At 50.8% G+C, this 17,401-nt stretch overlaps 1 protein-coding gene across 1 annotated transcript in view; it reads right to left on the bottom strand.

Annotated features, from left to right (window-relative positions):
- NKAIN1 (sodium/potassium transporting ATPase interacting 1) overlaps nucleotides 1-14,896 on the bottom strand; it is a 45,962-nt gene extending 31,066 nt beyond the window's left edge. Inside the window, exon 1 of the mRNA XM_081586074.1 lies at nucleotides 14,417-14,896. Coding sequence (XP_081442200.1) covers nucleotides 14,417-14,470 — 54 coding nt within the window. The 5' untranslated portion in view covers nucleotides 14,471-14,896. The remainder of the gene's footprint in view (nucleotides 1-14,416) is intronic.
- Nucleotides 14,897-17,401: the final 2,505 nt, after the last annotated feature.

The raw sequence follows: 17,401 nt of genomic DNA, 5'->3' as shown, positions 1-17,401 counted from the left end.
GCTCCTCTCCAGACTCCATGGAGCTCACAGTCTAGAGAGAGCGATTTCATGTGGAAATAGGAACAGATGACAACAGAGTGATGCCTGCTGTAGTAGGGGCAAGGTGTTGCCAGAGTCCATAAGAAGACGGATGCAGGAAGACATGCTCCAAAGAGGAGATGATGGGTGAGCGGGCCTCAGGAGATGAAGAGGGGAAGGGCCCTCCAGAGACAGAAACAACAAATGCAAGGCACAGAGGTGTGAGGTGCAGCTGGTGTGCTTACCTCCACGTGGCCTGAGCTCAGGGATGTGGAAGTGGTGTCAGGGTTCATGGGATGGCCCACTGTCCCACTGGCTAGCCCACTGATCCTCCATGTGGGATCAGCAGCAACAGAAGCATCTTGGAACTGGTTAGAAACGCAAATTCTCCAGCTCCACCTTGGACCTACTAAGTCAGAAACTCGAAGCAAGGTGCAGAAATCTGTATTTGAACAAGCCCTTTAGGTGATTCTTATGCACGTTGAAGTCTGAGACCCATCAGACGTCCCCCTGTAGGCAACAATGAGCCATGGAGAGGGGAGGAACAGGAGGAGGCAGGATCAGACTGTACTTGATGACGATCACTGGGCTAGTAAAGGGCCCACATCTGAAAGCCGGCCCCAAGCTGGGAAAAACAAAAAAGGAATTTCCTGGCAGTCCAGTGGTTAAGAGTCCATGCTCCCAAAGCAGGGGGCACGGGTTCAATCTCTGGTTGGGGAACTAAGATCCCACACGCCACACAAGGCTGTCAAAAAAAAAAAAAAGTTGGTCCCATATGAACCCTCAGCTCCAGCAGGACAGAGGGTGTAGCAGAACCCTCTGCTACAGGGTCTGCAGTGTGTAGCAGAACCATCTATCTTCACATGTAAGGGAGGGGCTCCTGGAAAGTCAAGAGACCCCTGGGGGGCACAGAGCCTGCTGCAAAGGTGACCACCTGTCACTTGGAGAAAGAGGGCAGCACCCTGCGGAGGGTCAATGAAGGGGGACCGGTTACCATGGCAACTTCCCCTCAGGTGGGACAGGACAAAGGAAGAGGAAATCTGTGGTCCCCAGGTATCCACCCCATCCCCAGGTGGGAGCATCACAGTCCCGGGCTCTTCCTCTGACCGCATGTAGCCCAGCATCTTCTTCTCTGTCCACCTGGGCCCCAAGTGGCAATTTCCTCCCCTCCCCATCATGAGGCCACACCCTCCTGCCACAGTCTAAGGGCTGGGGGGCTGTCTCCTTGGTTACAGCCCAGGCTCTTGTGTCCATGGTGACTCTCTCTTAAGAGGCCCCAGATCCACATCTGCTAGGCCAGCAATGTCCTTTGCCAAGGCTGGTTCTGGGAGCAGCGACCCAGATCAGGAGTAGGGCTCTTCCATTCGTTCTTCAGTTGGCACACGGTGAGAGAAAGAGGTACAAGATGATTCTACATGTTACCTTCTGCCAGGAGATAGACACAGAGAGTGCATTAAACAGCCTTCCGAGGTCCAAATTGAAGCTCAGGAGAAAGCAAACTGCACCCTCAAACCCAGTGAAGTACAAAGCACAAGAGGGTTCTAGAGTCCGAAAGGCCTGGATTTGAGTCTTGGTGCAGTTATCTTGGGCAGCCTGTGTTACTTTTTGAGCCTCAGTTTCCTCACCTGTACACTGGAGATACTAGTATCTACCCTCTAAGGTCCCTGCAAGATTCAGTAAATTAATGCGTCTGACTGAGAAGCATAGGGCCTGGCACCCCACTGCGTCTTATCTTCCTGTCTTCAGGTTCAGGAGGAGGAATGCCCACTCCTAGGTGAGACCCCTCTTTGCTAGTGGGACCCCCACTAGGCAAGAGCCATGGCTCTGGGCTCAGAAGCACTCCATAAACATCGACTGCTGGTGCTGTTATTACTATTAATCAGCTGGCAATGAATGGTAAATTGCTTCCTCCAGGTAATTTACATTTCCTATTGTCATTGTAATCTTCGTTCAATGCAATCTGATACAGGGACATTTTCTAGAAAGCAGGAGCCGTGTTGTGCTTCTTAGTTTTCCTGCAGTGCCTGGCTCCGGTCCTGGCAGGGGCACCCAAGCAGCTCAGCATGGAAAGGACTTGGAAATCACCTACTCTAACTCAGTATGCAAGGCAGAACGCTCTCTTCCCTGGCTTTATCAAACGCTTGGATGCCTCCAGGGATGAGGTCCTTATTCCCTGCTGAAGATGGACTAGTGCCTGGAACTCCAGGGTGGCTGAGCTCCGTGGGGTGAGCAGGAGCTGAATGAGCAACTGCAGGAGTTGGGGCGATGGCAACTCCCGGGGCCACCCCTACGCCCTAGCAGCCCCCCTTCCTCTCCCACTGAGAGTTGATAATAGGAGTGGTTCTAATTATGCTCTAATTGCTTTCTTCCAGGCAGTTTTCTCTGGAGCCAAAGAGTTCAGAGTTCATGAATAAATGAAGAGGGAGGAAGCGGGAAGGGATGCTTATCGATCCACAAATCTCCATGTGCCAATGTCTGCCCCACAAATGCTTGGGCATGCAGTTCTGTACTGTTTTGCATGTATACATGCATGCGTGCGTGCTAAGTCACTTCAGTTGTGTCTGACTCTTTGCGACCCTATGGACTGTAGCCTGGCAGGCTTCTCTGTCCATGGGATTCTCCAGGCAAGAATATTAGAGTGGGTTGCCATGCCCTCTTCCAGGGGAATCTTCCCAACCCAGGGATTGAACCTGCGTCTCTTTCTATCTCCTGAATTGGCAGGTGGGTTCTTTACCCTAGCGCCATCTAGGAAGCCCCTGTATACGTACACACAAACACAGAAATACACACACCACAGGCCCCAGATACCTCTCTCCAAAGGACTGGTGGGGGTTGGGGGGGGGTGATAAAAGGAAGGTAAACAAGAAGTGTGTGAAATTGACTTTGAGTTCTAGTCTCAATTCTGCCATTGACTTGCATTGTCCTTGTGTTAAGTCGCTTCAGTCGTGTCTGACTCTGTGCGACCCTATGGACTACAGCCCGCCAGGCTCCTCTGTCCATGGGATTCTCCAGGCAAGAATACTGGAGTGGGTTGCCATGCCCTCCTCCAAGGAATCTTCCTGACCCAGGGACTGAACCCGGGTCTCTTACATCTCCTGCATTGGCAAGTGGGTTCTTTACCACTAGCTTAGGCAAATCCTAGTTTTCCCAGCTGGAGAGTATGGAGGGGAAGTGATGTTGTCTTGATACCCTCCTCTCAGAAGACCCAGCCTTTAGGGTTTCAGGGGCTGCCATCCAGCTAGACAGAACCTTGGGTGAGGGCACTGTCGTTCTCAGACTGCCCTCTCATCCGGATGCCTCCTTCCCTAAGAAGAGCTGGTCAAACAGCCAGGGCCTCCAGGGAAGTGGCAGGAGGAACTCACGCATGTCCGTGCTGGCAGGATGCCTAGTAATGATAAGTAGGGGCTCTGGACTTGAGGCTTTTGGGGCCCTGGGCAAGGCACTTGAACTTCTTGAGTCTCAGTTGCTTTGTCTGCTAAACAGGAATGAGCGACTCTGTGATGAAGGTTCACCCAGAACATATAGTGAGTGGTCTTAGCCAAGTGCTTAGCATACAGCATCTGGTAAGTGGTAGTTATTATTGCAAATACTGTCAACACCCTGCAAGGTACAGACTGATGCCTTCATAACACATGATGAAACTAAGGCACAGAGAAGTTTAACACCTTGCCCAAGATCACGCATTAAGTGACAGGATTTGAACCCAAGCCCACCTGACCCTGAAGTTTTGGGTTCCAGTGTCGCTTCTCTGCTGTGTTTGATCAATATGGGCCCCAACAGCTGGCGCAGAGTCAGCACCAGCTCTTGGGGACATATGGATATTATGGATGTATGGATATTATGGAATACAGTATCCATAATGTGCTAAATGACAGAGAAAGGAGGTTAAAAAAAAAAAAAAAAGAGAGAGAGTATAACAATATGCCCTGTTTCCAGGGACCAAGTTTGGGGTAGACTGATAAAAGAACTAGACCAAGATTTCCTTCAAGGTCAAATAGAAGTGCTGGATCTAAGACACCCCAGGATTCTACCCATGGCTGGGGCCAGACCAGGTGGTGATCAAGGGGGCTCTTGGTGTGCACTTTTAGAAGGAAATCTTTTCACCCTTTATGACTTCCACTAAGAGGCCAAAGTTAGCCATCTTGGCTTTGGCATCAGCCAGACCTGGCTGTATCACTGCCTTGCTGTGTGACATTGGGCAAGTAACTGTTCCTCTCTGTACCTCAGAGGCCTCATCTAGGAGATGAGAAGAGTGGTCCAGCTCTGGGGATATGGAATGACATAGGTGAGGCCATATGCTAGAGGTTAAGAGCAGGGTATGGAGTCAGCCTGCCAGGTTTGTATCCCAGCTCCTCCACTGCCTGACGTAACTGCCTCTGGCCTTGGATTCTGCTCCTGGAAAACGGGGATCACAACTGTCTACCACATGGGGTGTAGTGAGTATGAACAGGCTATTACAGGTAAAGCAATTGTGACATTAGGCAGTGCTTTGAAACACTCAATAAATCTTCTCTATTGGACATCTTACACATGGGGAAACAGCCCTGGAGTGGGGCGAAGACTTTTCTGAAGTCATGGAGCCAGTGCACAGAAGAGCCAGGCCCACGCAGGAGCCGGCTGTGTGCACGGCTCCTTGTCCAGGCTGTGTCCAGACTGTGGCTTGATAACCTCAGACCTTTCACAGTACCTGGGCCATCCTGCTCCAGCCTTGAGGACTCTGGGGCAGGGGGAGAGGAGGCTGAAGCTCCTGCCTCCTGTCCTCCCTGGTGGCTCTGAGGCTAGCTCAAACCAGTGGAGTATGTCAGAGGGCAGGGAGCACCTGGCTGGCCCCTCCACCCCAGGGCTGGCCGCCGAGGCCTCGGAAACAATCCAGGGGTCCAGGACCAGAACACCATTTGTCAGCCCTGCATGGTGGTAGCAGGCTTGTCTCCATGGCAACAGTGCAATGTGAAGGCATCCTGGCAGCATTAGGGAGCGCGCTGAGTAGTATAAACAGAGGCTGCAGTAGATTACACGCCTATTATGAGCAGTCTTGGGCTCTGAGCACTGGTAATTATGCCTAATTGTGCATTTAATTGTGTAATTGAAAACCCACGTCTCTGGTTCAGGCTGGGGCTGCAGAACCTAATGCCCCCCCCACCCCCGCAAAAGAAAGAGGCGTAGGAGCCACGCCACCCTAACAATCCCAGGGCTGCCTCTCCTTCAAGGGCAACGGGTAGCCAAAGTGAGCACAGAGTAAAGTACCTGCAGACTTCCACTCTCCCTACTTCAGTGCCAGGAGCTCAGCCAGGCTGTGATTTGGGGTGGTGAGGGGAGGATGCTCAAGGTAAAGGGACATGGTAAAAGCACAAAAGTGCTGACAATTTTCATTATTCATAATATACACTATTTTGTACTACAGCCACTGTCCCCTCAGGACCTAGAATCAGCATCTCGTGCCTCCAAGGGACTCGGATCATCATTAGATCAGTACACATCCAAGTCATCCAACCTACATGTAAATCCTTAATCACTACGAGAGACAGGGAACTCACCACTCAATGGTCAGCCCACCACAGCAGAGCCTCTGTAGTTTGAAAACTGCTGATGGAGTTCAACAGTCTCTCCTCCAGCCCCTGGTTGCACAGACTGGAGAAAATGAGGCCCAGAGAGGGACAGGGCCAGCTCAAAGTTGCACAGCAAGTGAGTACCAGAATCCTGGGATTCTGACTTGCAGCTGAGGGCATATTTTGTACACTAAAGTGACCAAGAATCATGCTTCTGGGTAGCAGCAAGAATCATACCCAGAACTCTGTAGACGCTTCATAAATATTTGCTGAATGCCACTCGGGGTAGAGTTAGTTGAGGCAATGTTTGCCCTCTTGCCTGACAGTATTTTATCTTCCTAGGGGTCAGGAAGTTCCACTGAGGTGGGCCAGGAGTTAGTGATGGGTTAGAACCTCCTGCTCTGAGCCTCTGTAGCCTGAGACTTGATTTTACAACCAAATATGCTATGTGGGCATTTGGGATTGGAAATCTCATTCAAACAGAAAGCGGAAGGATGAGGTTCCCCAAGTCCTGGACAACCTGACACCCAAGTGTCAAGCTCAGGCAGGTCTTTGGCGGCAGGAGTCTCCTCCTCCGCCCAGAGCCTGATACTCCCATCAGTCACCACTGCCTGCAGCAAAGTGGGCTGATGTTGCAGCAGCACTGATGTCCACCCAGGAAAGGATGGAACTCATCGATGAGTCAGAGCTGCAGAGGTCCTTTGAGATGAGTAGTCCAACCTTCTCCCTTTACGGAGGGGGACACAGAAGCCAAGCTTCCTCTCTGATCTCCTCTGAGTAAGTGCTGGCCTCTGTGCCCAGAGCCCTCTCTGCCTTATCTCAGGTCACCCTCACTGTAGTCCCATGAGAATGTGCTATTATCATTCCCATTTTAAGCAAGAGAAGATCGAGGGACAGTAAGGCAGAAGGCCACACAGATTTAGGAGAACCTCTGCTTCAACTAGTTTAATAAAAGGACATGTCCATTTCCTATCCCACGATATTTAGGTTCATAGAACCTGCTGTCTCATTTCCAAGGCATTCCAGAGTGAACCCTGGGACTTCCCTGGTAGTCCCGTGGTTAAGAATCCACCTTCCAATTCAGGGGATGCGAGTTCGATCCCTGGTAGGGAAACGAAGATCCCACATGCCACGGGGCAACGGAGCCCATGTGGCTGCAAACTACAGAGCCCACACACTCTGGAACTCAAGTACCACAACTACAGAGAAGCCCATGCACCACAACGAAGATCTTGCATGTTGCAACTAAGACCTGACACAGCCAAAAAAATTTATACATATAAAAATTTAGAAATAAATTTATTTCAATAAATATAAATAAATGTATTTTTAAAGAAGAGTGTGAACACTTTGTGGGCTCCTAGGTAGTCTATGGAGAAGGCAATGGCACCCCACTCCAGTACTCTTGCCTGGAAAATCCCATGGACGGAGGAGCCTGGTAGGCTGTAGTCCATGGGGTTGCTAAGAGTCAGACATGACTGAGCGACTTCACTTTCACTTTTCCTGTTCATGCACTGGAGAAGGAAATGACAACCCACTCCAGTATTCTTGCCTGGAGAATTCCAGGGATGGCGGAGCCTGGTGGGCTGCCGTCTATGGGGTCACACAGAGTCGGACACGACTGAAGCGACTTAGCAGCAGCAGCAGCAGCAGCAGCAGGTAGTCTATTTTATCTCCAGGAAGGACAATTCTCTGAGGCGGATTACTAGTACCCTGATTTAGAGAAGTGCAGGTGGAACCTCAGAGAGGTTAAGTGTCTTATCCAAGGTCACCTGGCTATAAAGAGACAAGAGATGGAACTCAACCCCCAGCCAGACGACACAGCTCAAGCTCTTCCCAGTTGAACTCCTTGTCTCTGGATGTACCAGCTGCTTTGAAAGGCAGGGGCCAGGAGGCCAGGGTAAGCCATCAAAACCCACAGCCTCAGCAACTGCTCTTCCAAAACCCCGGTACTTGCTGGCCCAAGTCCAAGGAAGGTGTGGTTTGGGGCCTGAGGCTCCCCCTCAGTCTTTGAATCACCATCCTTCTCCCTCTCCAGGACCAGCAGGGAGACCAAGAGCATAAGGACTGGGGTCCCCCAGACCGAAGCCATCTCCACCCACTGTGGCCAGGAGCTGGCCTTTAAAAACACATCTCTGGACTTCCCCAGCAGTACAGTGAATAAGAATCCACCTGCCAATGCAGGGGATACAGGTTTGCTCCCTGGTCTGGGAAGATTCTACATGCTGTGGAGCAGCTAAGCCCATGCGCCATGACGACTGAGTCCATGTGCCTAGAGCCTGTATTCCACAACAAGAGAAGCCACCGCAATGAGAAGCCCATGGGCTCCAATGAAGAGTAGGCCCCTGCTCACCCCAACTAGAGAAAGCCTGTGCAAAGCAACGAAGACCTAGTGTAACCAAAAATAAATAAATTAAAAAAACCCCACATCTCTGGTCTCAGCCTGCTTCCCATCACTCACTACTCCCTGAAACTAGAGGAGAAAAGAGACTTCAACCATCAGAGCTGAGCATCTCTACCTGGTCCAGATTTTGCAACTATTTTCAAATCCTTTCCCCTTGATCATTTATGTGATACCTAGACTGTATCTTCTGTTTCTTTGGCAACAAGTCATTTCATTCGTCTGACTTCAGTATGCCCACCAGTAAATGGGTATAAAGACCGTCCCTATCTCATTGAGTTGTTATGAGGGCTGATAAGTCTTCAATACAGGTTAATTTCTTGGGTAATTTGTTCTTAACCTGTGTCATAAATTCCCTTAAACCCAACACAGGCCTTGGGGTGAGTAGAAGTGGGGATGGTGGATGGGGTTAGCATTTGAATAAGCAGCTCAGAAGGTCTGGCATCTAGTCATCTAGTAACAATTCTTTACAGATGAAGGAAGATTTAGATTATTCCATCAGCTTCCGCATCCTGCATCTCCCAAATCCTACAGGGGTACAACAGGGCATGCAAGATAGAAGCTGTGGAGTCCTAGACCTGACGTGAATCCTCTTCTGTCCCCAGTATACAGGTGGCCATGGATAAGCCAGATAGTAACAAGGGACAAGGTATGTAAAATGCTTAGTGTAGTGCCTGGCTCACAGCACACACCAAATAAAAGGAAATTGTTCTTATTATTTTGTCCAACAGAACCACACATTTTCCATATAAAGAAACTAAGACTTGAAGAGTTTATGGGTATGACTTTGATCACCAAAATCTCTAACCCAGTCAGAGACAGGGGCTGAAGTGACTTATCCAAACCTCAAGGCCACAGGGAGCACTTGCCTGGGCCAGTGCTGTCCGGTCATCAGGGAACACCCTCAAACTGCCATGGGGTACCATGGTTATTCTGATTACTTTATAGCAGAGGCTCAGAGAAGGTAAGGGACTTTCTGGAAGTCATAAAGCAAGGCAACAATGTCTGCCTGATCCTGGAGGTACTGGTCTTTCACCCCTCTATGCCAGATCTCAGAGCAGCTGCCATTTATGGGGTACTTATGTCAAATTCACCCAGCCACCCACCCCTGCAAAGGAGCAGAACCAGGGTTGTATGTTGCCCCCTGCCCCAATCCAGGGTCTTGAGGGCTGTTTGGGCTTAGTTTGTCCATCTGCAAAAGGGACTCGATTACCTGAGCCCCTATCTTGTCCAAAGGGGTATGAGGAACAAAGAGGGCCAGTGCTCTGACTCTGAAGCCAGGCCCAAGGACCAGAGCAGAGCCGGCCCCTCCCCAGGAAGCCCTGAGCGTGCAGATGCAGCTGCTTCCGAGCACAGGCCCCCACAGAACCCTGCTCCCTCCGGTCTTCACCATCACTGCTGCTAATAACAACATCAATCAGGTTGACCACGTTTCACACCATTACTTTCTGCTCAGCAGGAAGCAACATATTTCCCCCCTGTCATCCACTACCTTCCAGAAAGCAAAGAGCTTTCCAAAAGGGAAAAGAATAAAATCGGTGGGGTTCTTTTTTTTTTGAGTATCTACTATGTACACGGCAGCTGGCTAAGCCCTTTTTCCAACTCTGAGGGATAAGGATAACTCTTTCTCTTGGACAGAGAAAGACACTGCGGCCCAGAGGAGCAAATGCATGTGTCCAAGGTCACCCAGAGCGGAGACAAGAACAACCATGGCAATGATGTATTACTGACCACTCACCAGCTCACGCTGCCCGGCATGTGCGTGATCCTACTGAAATAGTACCATTTTAGTTTTCAGGTAAGGGAACTGAGGCTTGACGCAGTGAAAGAGATCTGTCTGAGGGCACAGGCTGCTGAAGCGTGAGTAGCAGAGTGACACAGGGCAGAGAGGGTAGCTCTCTGCTCGGGCAAAAGAGTGTATGAATCTTGGTTCCGTCACTGACTAGCTTAGACCTCTCTGAGGCTCGGTTTCCTCATCAGAAAAAGGGGCTAATAAAAACTTCTATCACATTTTGTAAGGTAACAATAAGAAGGATAAAAGCAGTAAAATAGCTTACGTTTATCGATCGATGAACACAGACTAGGCACTCTGCCAAGTACGTTACATATGTAAGCTCATTGGGTTAAATGAGGTAATGCATATAAAGTGCTTAGCACAGGAGTCCAGAAATGGGAGTGATAATGACGATAGTGAAGAAATTGATGATGATTCCCTTGGGTAAATCTCCTTGGTTCATCCTCTTACTGGAAGAATAGCATAGCCTGCAAGGTTTCAGGAAGGAGGTGGGCCAGGAAAGAAGGGCAGGGGAGGGAAATGGGAAACACACAAAAATTAGGAATAACATGAATAATGTCAAGATGATACATCAGCTAAGGAGAAAGCAAGGGACCCAAGATGTTCCACATAGTGGAACCAGACTGAGACACACGGAAACCTCCAGGCCAGTCCAGACATCCTCCCAGTGTGCCAGATGGGTAGAATTAGCAGGACCCTAGAGACACGGACCAGTGGTTCTTCCCATTTTACAGATGAGCAAAAGGCAAGGCTTGCAGTAGGGAAAAGACTTGCCCAAGTTCACCTGATGTCAGTGAGGAAGGCTTGAATCCAGGCCTCCTGACTCTTAGCTTCGTGTTCAATTACGTGCTGCTTCCCACAAAGGAAGAGTGCAGGATGGCCCTTGGATAGGTCTGGGTCACAACTCCGGGGAAGCATCCCAGGATATACATCATTAAGATAATAACAATATGGACTTCCCTGGTGTCCAGTGGTTAAGAATCTGCCTGCTGATGCAGGGGACACGGGTCTGATCCTTGGTCCGGGAAGATCCCACATGCTGCGGAGCAACTAAGCCTGTGGGCCACAACTACTGAAGTCCGTGTGCTCTAGAGCCTGTGTTCTGCAACAAGAGACGCCACTGCAATGAGAAACCCACGCACCACAACTAGAGAGCACGCCCCGTTTTCCGCAACTAGAGAAAGTCCGAGTGTAACAACGAAGACCCAGTGCAGTGAAAAAAATAAATTAAAAAACTTTTCTAAAAAGATAACAACAAAAAGCTATAGTTTATTGAATGCTTATTCTGTGCCTGGCATAGTGCAAGCTATATGCATTTAACCCTCACAACAACCCTAAGGATTGAGCACTCTTTACTTTTTTAAAAAAAATATTTATTTCTGGTTGAGCAGGGTCTTTGTTGCTGCTCGAGCTTTCTCTAGCTGCAGAGGGCAGAGGCTACTCTTTAGTTGAGGTGCACCGGCTTCTCACTGCAGTGGCTTCTCTAGTTTCCACGGGTCCCAGGGTGCAGGAGCTTCAGTAAGTTGCAGCACGTAGGCTCAGTGGGTATAGGCTCCAGAGCACAGGCTTAGTTGCCTTGCAGCAGGTGGGACCTTCCTGGACCAAGGATCAAACAGGTTTTCTGCATTGCAAGGAAGATTTTTAACCACTAGACAACCAGGGAAGTCCCTCGAGAACTGTTTCTAGCATCTCCATTTAACAGATGACAAAATGTGACTCAGAGAGGCCAAGCAACTTGCTTATGATCACACAGCTAGGAAGTGACAGAGCCAGGACTCAATCCCATGTCTGTCCTGTCAAACTCCAGAGGCTTGTCCCCTGTACTTGTCCGCCTGAACAGTTCAGCCCTCACCTGTTTCTCCCGCCCTCTACTGCACCCTCACGTCCTACTCCCTCACCCAAAGCAAGTCTAACCCAACGCCAGAAGAGTGTTTAGAACTGGGCTGTTTTATTGTAATCATCAAACCCCACATGAGAAAGAAAAATGACACAGTTCCTCTGCAAAAGTTTTTAGCTGAGAAACATTTAACAGCTTCTTCCTTCTCTGCCCCTTTCCACTGGAGGAGAAAACAGGCTCCCTTCTCCCTGGGATGATGTCAGGTTGGTGAATTCTACCATCCAGGAGCACATTACTGAGGCTGCGAGGCAGCAGAGGCTCCTGGGGATTAGTGATAGCTGAAGGGACCCACTCTGCAATCAGCCCAGACAGAGCAACAGACCCAAGAGACCAATTTTCAAGCCCCTCCTTGGAGCACCTCCCCAGATTATCTCATGGAATGCTCACAAGCTGCCCAAAGGCACCCAGCTAAGATGTAGAAGGATCAGAATCCCACTCAGGTTTTGTCGGATTCCAGAGCCACTTGTTCTGGTGAGCTCTCCAAGTGGAAAGGTGGGTTTAGCTGAGCTGGGGAGAGCTACGGAGGCAGGTAAGAGAGAAGCAGGGAGACTGCCTCGCCACCTTCATTTATCTACAGAGAAGTAAGCACCCCTCATCACAGCCAGAACTACTTATTTTCCAGTAAAGAAGGCAAGGGAGGATGCTGTTCAGCTGCCTGGCTTCATAGCCCCTAACTAGAGAACTCTGGACCAGTAAATTCATAGGATTGTTATGAGAATTAAATGAGTTAATACATGGAAAAGAGCTTACAAGGGCACCTAGCATCTAGTAACTGTTCCCCAAAGCTAAGGACTGTTATTATCATCAACAGAGAATGACCGTGGGTCAAACTGTTAATAGTGCTTATCTTTGGGGTATGGGACTGGGCATAGAAGGAAACGTCTTTATCTTCTGCTCCATTTGGTTATTTATTGATGTAATCATTTTATAAAATGGGTATGTTACTTTTCTTTCTTTCTTTTTCTTTTTTTTTTATTTGCAGCATGTGGATCTTAAGTTGCAGTAATCAGACTCTTAGATGCTACATGTGGATCTAGATTCCCTGACCAGGGCTTGAACCCGGGCCCCCGACATTGGGAACGAGGAATCCTAGCCAATGGACCACCAAGACATCCCTGTATGTTACTTCTCTAATAAGAAAAAGTCCTAGTTTAAAATTTTTAAATTAACACAGAAAGAAAATTCCTTGGAAAGTTTCAGCACTTTTTGGAATTTTATGTTCCTGAAAGGAGGTAAAGAAGAGTGTTTCTACCAGGAGCCAGGAGTTGCCAAATAACTGATTCACTCATTTACTTTACAAATATTAATGGAGTGCCAGGCACTGTTCCAGCTGCTGGGGATTTAGCAGGAACAAAACAGATAATCGCTGCCCTTCTGGAGTTTCCACTCTACCTGATCTTAATTAATCCCCCCTGCCAACCTCAAGGATGAGCAATTCACAGAGAGGCTGACCAATATGTCACTTGCCCTGCAGCCCACAGCTGGGAGCGGGGCTCCAATCTTCAGGGCCCAGCTGTTTGGGCCACTGTCCAAGTGGGCAGGTCTGTGGATGGAGAATTTGGGGCTGGGGTCCCCAAGAGGAGAGAAGAGAGATGAATGGGGTCTGTATATCCACACTCAAACCTTCCTTCTGCTTTACTGTATGTACACACCAGTGGTGGAGGAAGGGAAATGGATACAGGCAAAAGTGGAACCCAGACCAGACCTCTTTACTGGTTAGACCTCAGCTCTAGCGTAGGCAGGAGATCCTGGCCTCTCCTTAACCACCTTCCCAAACTCACTTGTCAGAGTCTGTATTGAGGAGCAGAGCTGGTTCCTTTCAGCCCCCAAATTCACTCCCTTGGCTTCCCTGAGACAAGAACCTGATTTCCCTGAGCTGGGATTATGTACAGTGTCCCCAGATACTCCCACCCTCCCTGGGCACCCAAGTATCTCCAGTCCCATCCCTGCCAGCCCTGTCTCACCCCCTCCACCCCCCCACACCTTGCCCCTCTGGTGGAAAGACTGACAATGCCTGTCGCTAAGGTGGTCACAGCCAAAGCAGCGAGGGCAGTCCAGCACCCGGTTGGCCAGCTGGCCCAGGACCTAGTAGCTCCTTGCGACCCTCTCCAGGGAAGGGCTCTTAGGCCTGCCCAGTAAGGAAGGTGGAGGCAGGCAGGAAGAGCACAAAGGAGTGAACGGTTCTTGGAGTCTAAGATCCCCCCCACACACAGATGAACATGGACCAGAAATGGTCAGAGATCTAGACACATACCAAGGAGAAACGCGGAGAGAGACACACACAGGAGCAGAGAGTTTGTGAGAAACGCTCAGTGGGGCGGAGACCAGAGGCAGAGACCCACGCAAACGAGTGATCTAGAGGAAAACACACGGCAGGGACCTCAAGGGATCCACACACCCGCCTCGGACACACCCCCCAAGCCCCGGCGAACCAGTCCCACAGCACATCTCCCCAGCAGGAGGCCACTCGTCCAGTGCGGGCCAGTCGCGCGGAGCCCCAGGCGCGGGGCGGGCCGGGGACTCGCGCACAGGACGCACTCGGGGACCGGGGAGCGCTGGGCGAGAGGCGCACACAAAGAGACAGCCGGGCCAGCAGGAGCAGGCTCCGCCCGTCCGCTCCGCGACTCCAGACCACCCCCAACCCGGGCGCTCGCCCCAGACCCACACCCAGGCTCACCCACCCCACCCACTCGCCCCGGGACCCCGCCCCGCCGCACCCTACCCTACCCGGCCCGGCCGCCCGGGCGCGCGGCGCTCACCAGCTGCAGACAGCAGAAGGCGACCAGCGTGCAGCGCCCGCTGCACTTGCCCATGGCTCCGGGGGCCGCGCGCGCCGACCGCCGCGGCGCCCCTCTAGTTCGGCGGCGGCCGCCGCCTCCTCCGTGCCGCGTGGGCTCCGCGTCCTCCGCGCTGGGCGCCCCAGGCGGCGGGGCCGGGCGCTTTAGGGCCGGGCCCGGGAGCGCCGTGTCCTCGGGGCTGGGGCTGGCCGCTCGCGCTTGGAGTCCATGGTCCGTCCGCCCGCGCGCCGGCTCTGCCGCGCCTCCTTTGTCTGGACGCCCCGCTGCCCGGCGGGCCTCCCGCCCCGGGGCGGTTGGCGGGGAGTGCGGAGCCGGGAGCGCAGGCACGGAGCGCGGCGCAGCGCAGAGCAGCACTGCCCAGCTGGGGCAGCCGCCCGGGCGCTCGGCGGCCGCGGTTTCCCGGCCCCACCACGTGGCTCGGCCGCCGCGGCTGCCGAGAGGGAGGGCAGGAGAGAGGGGAGGGGAGAGGAAGGGAAGAGAGAGGTGGGGCGGGGCGGCCAAGGAAACGGAGGGGTGGGGAGAAGAGGTAGGGAAACCAAGAGCAGAGCCGAAGAGGCAGGGAATGAAGTGAGCAGAGAGAAAGCAGGCTTGGGTCAAACCTAGACTTCGCAGCTCGCTCGCTGTGTGACCTTGGGCAAATCAACGTCACCTCTCTGGGCCTCCGTTTTCTGAACAAAATAGGAACAATAATGATTGCTCTTGTGTTGCCACAAAGATGAAATGCAGTTATGTGAATCAAGCGCTTAGCTCTGTGCCTGGTCTCCCGAGAGTGTGGGGCATTCCTCTGTCCACCTCGTCCGTCTCCAGGGCCCGGCGGCTCCAGCCCTGGCCTCTATTTCCTTCCACTCCAGTTCCCAGATCTGCTCCCCATCCCAGCCTCCCTCCAGAGGTCTTCCTTCCCTCTTTTCCTCTTACTGGCATTTACTGAGCCCGACCTGACTGCATACACACCCCTGGGGCCCCTATGATCCAGAAATGAGCCCTGCAGCGCTGTTCCAGGACCCACTGAGCTTCCTAGGCTAGGGAGCAGGCAGGCTCCCAGGGGCATGAGCACAGAGTTGCCTGATGGCAGAGGACTGCCCAGGGGGCTGTAGTCCCCCTATCGCAGGCAGCAATGCGGAGGGAGTGAAGAAGGTCTTGTCAGTGGAAGACTGCCTTCTCCAACACACCCCTTGAAAAGCACTCAAACTCTCAAACACATCCCCAATCCGTTTACTCATTCCAGCACCGCTCCTAACTTCTTACGGTCGTCTTGAGGATTAGCATCACTCAAGTGGGAATCTCTGCATCATCCTCGGGGGCTTCTCTATCCCATCTGACCTGTCATTATATTCTATGAACTTACATTCCAGCTGATATCTATGGAATACCTACTAGGTACCAGGATCTCCACTGGGGGGTAAGGGGATGAACCAACCTCTGCATTTACTGAGAGAATAGTCTAGAGATAGATTATCATCAAAACCGTAAAACATAAAAATACATAATGATAAATTCTGATAAGTGCCTTAAAAGATAAGAAAGAGTAAAAGAATAAGGGGGCTGTAATTCATGTTTGGAGACCAGGAAAGTCTCCTTTAGGACATGGCATTGATACCCAGATTTCGAAGGAAAGGCCAAGGTGGAAAATAGTGTTCTGGATCTTTTTTCTAAAAAATTATCTATTTTTGGCTGTATCAGGTATTAGTAGGGGCACTGCAGGCTTAGTTGCCCGAGTGGCTTGTGGGATCATCCCCTTCCTTGCAAGGCAGATTCTTAACTATGAGACCACCAGGAAAGTCCCCAAGAATGAATGTTTCTTATTCTTTCACTTTTTCTCCAGCCTCACTAGCACACAGCGTCTTCTGGACACAGAAGGCACTGTGACATAGACTAAGACCTATGGTTCTGGACCCAAGCAGCCTGAATTCCAGTTGCAGCTCTGCTACTTATGTGCAGCTTACAGAGTGAAGGACAGGGAAGCCTGGCATGCTGCCATCCATGGGGTTGCAAAGAGTTGGACACGACTGAGCGACTGAACAACCACACAGAGTGAGCACTCAAATGCATAAGTTCTCCTACGACTGGTGAGATAATTTGTGGAGTACAGTGCAAAATGAAAATGCAAGGCTTCTTATGGCTCATTAGGAATGAAAACACAGCAGAGCATAAAAACAAGCACAGGGAGGGTCCCAGGTGACCACAGAGATACATGCCCTTGAAGCCAGCCCTGTCTTCTTCCTGGATTATTAGAATGGTCGCTTCACTGGTCTCCCTCCTCCACCCACTTGTCAGCATGCCACTTGGTATTACTTATTTTATTTTTTGCCACATAGTTGTGTTTTTTTTTAACTGCACTATACAGCATGTGGGACCCTAGTTACCCAACCAGGTATCAAATCTGTACCCCTTGCATTTGAAGGCAGAGTCTTAACCATTGGATCACCAGGGAAGTCCCAAGCACACAGCATTTAAGAGGGAGGGGATGTAGGTATACATCCTATGGCTGAGTCATGTCGATGTTTGGCAGAAACCAACACAATACTGTAAACCAATTATCCTTCGATTAAAAATTAACAAATTTAATTATTTTTTAAAAACCACACAGATGATTCATTGATTTGAAATTATGTAGAGGGGTGAATGAATTGGAAGATTTAGATGGACATATATACATCCCTGGTGGCTCAGATGGTAAAGAATCTGCCTACAGTGTGGGCAATCCCTGGGTTGGGAAGATCCCCTGGAGAAGGAAATGGCAACGCACTCCAGTATTCTTGCCTGAAAAATCCCACGGATGAAGGAGCCTAGCAGGCTACAGTCCATAGGGTCCCTAGGGTTGCAAAGAGTCGGACATGACTGAACGACTTCACTTTCACTTCAGGTATAAAATAACTGATGAGAACCTGCTGTATAGCACAGGGAAGTCTACTCAGTGCTCTGTGGTGATTTAAATGGGAAGGAAAT

This window comes from Giraffa tippelskirchi, chromosome 3 (assembly GCF_054371585.1).
Source record: "Giraffa tippelskirchi isolate mGirTip1 chromosome 3, T2T-mGirTip1v1.2.pri, whole genome shotgun sequence".
Taxonomy (NCBI): Eukaryota; Metazoa; Chordata; class Mammalia; order Artiodactyla; family Giraffidae; genus Giraffa; species Giraffa tippelskirchi.
The sequence above is the reverse complement of the archived record's forward strand: the minus strand, read 5'-3'. Positions and strand labels throughout refer to the sequence as shown.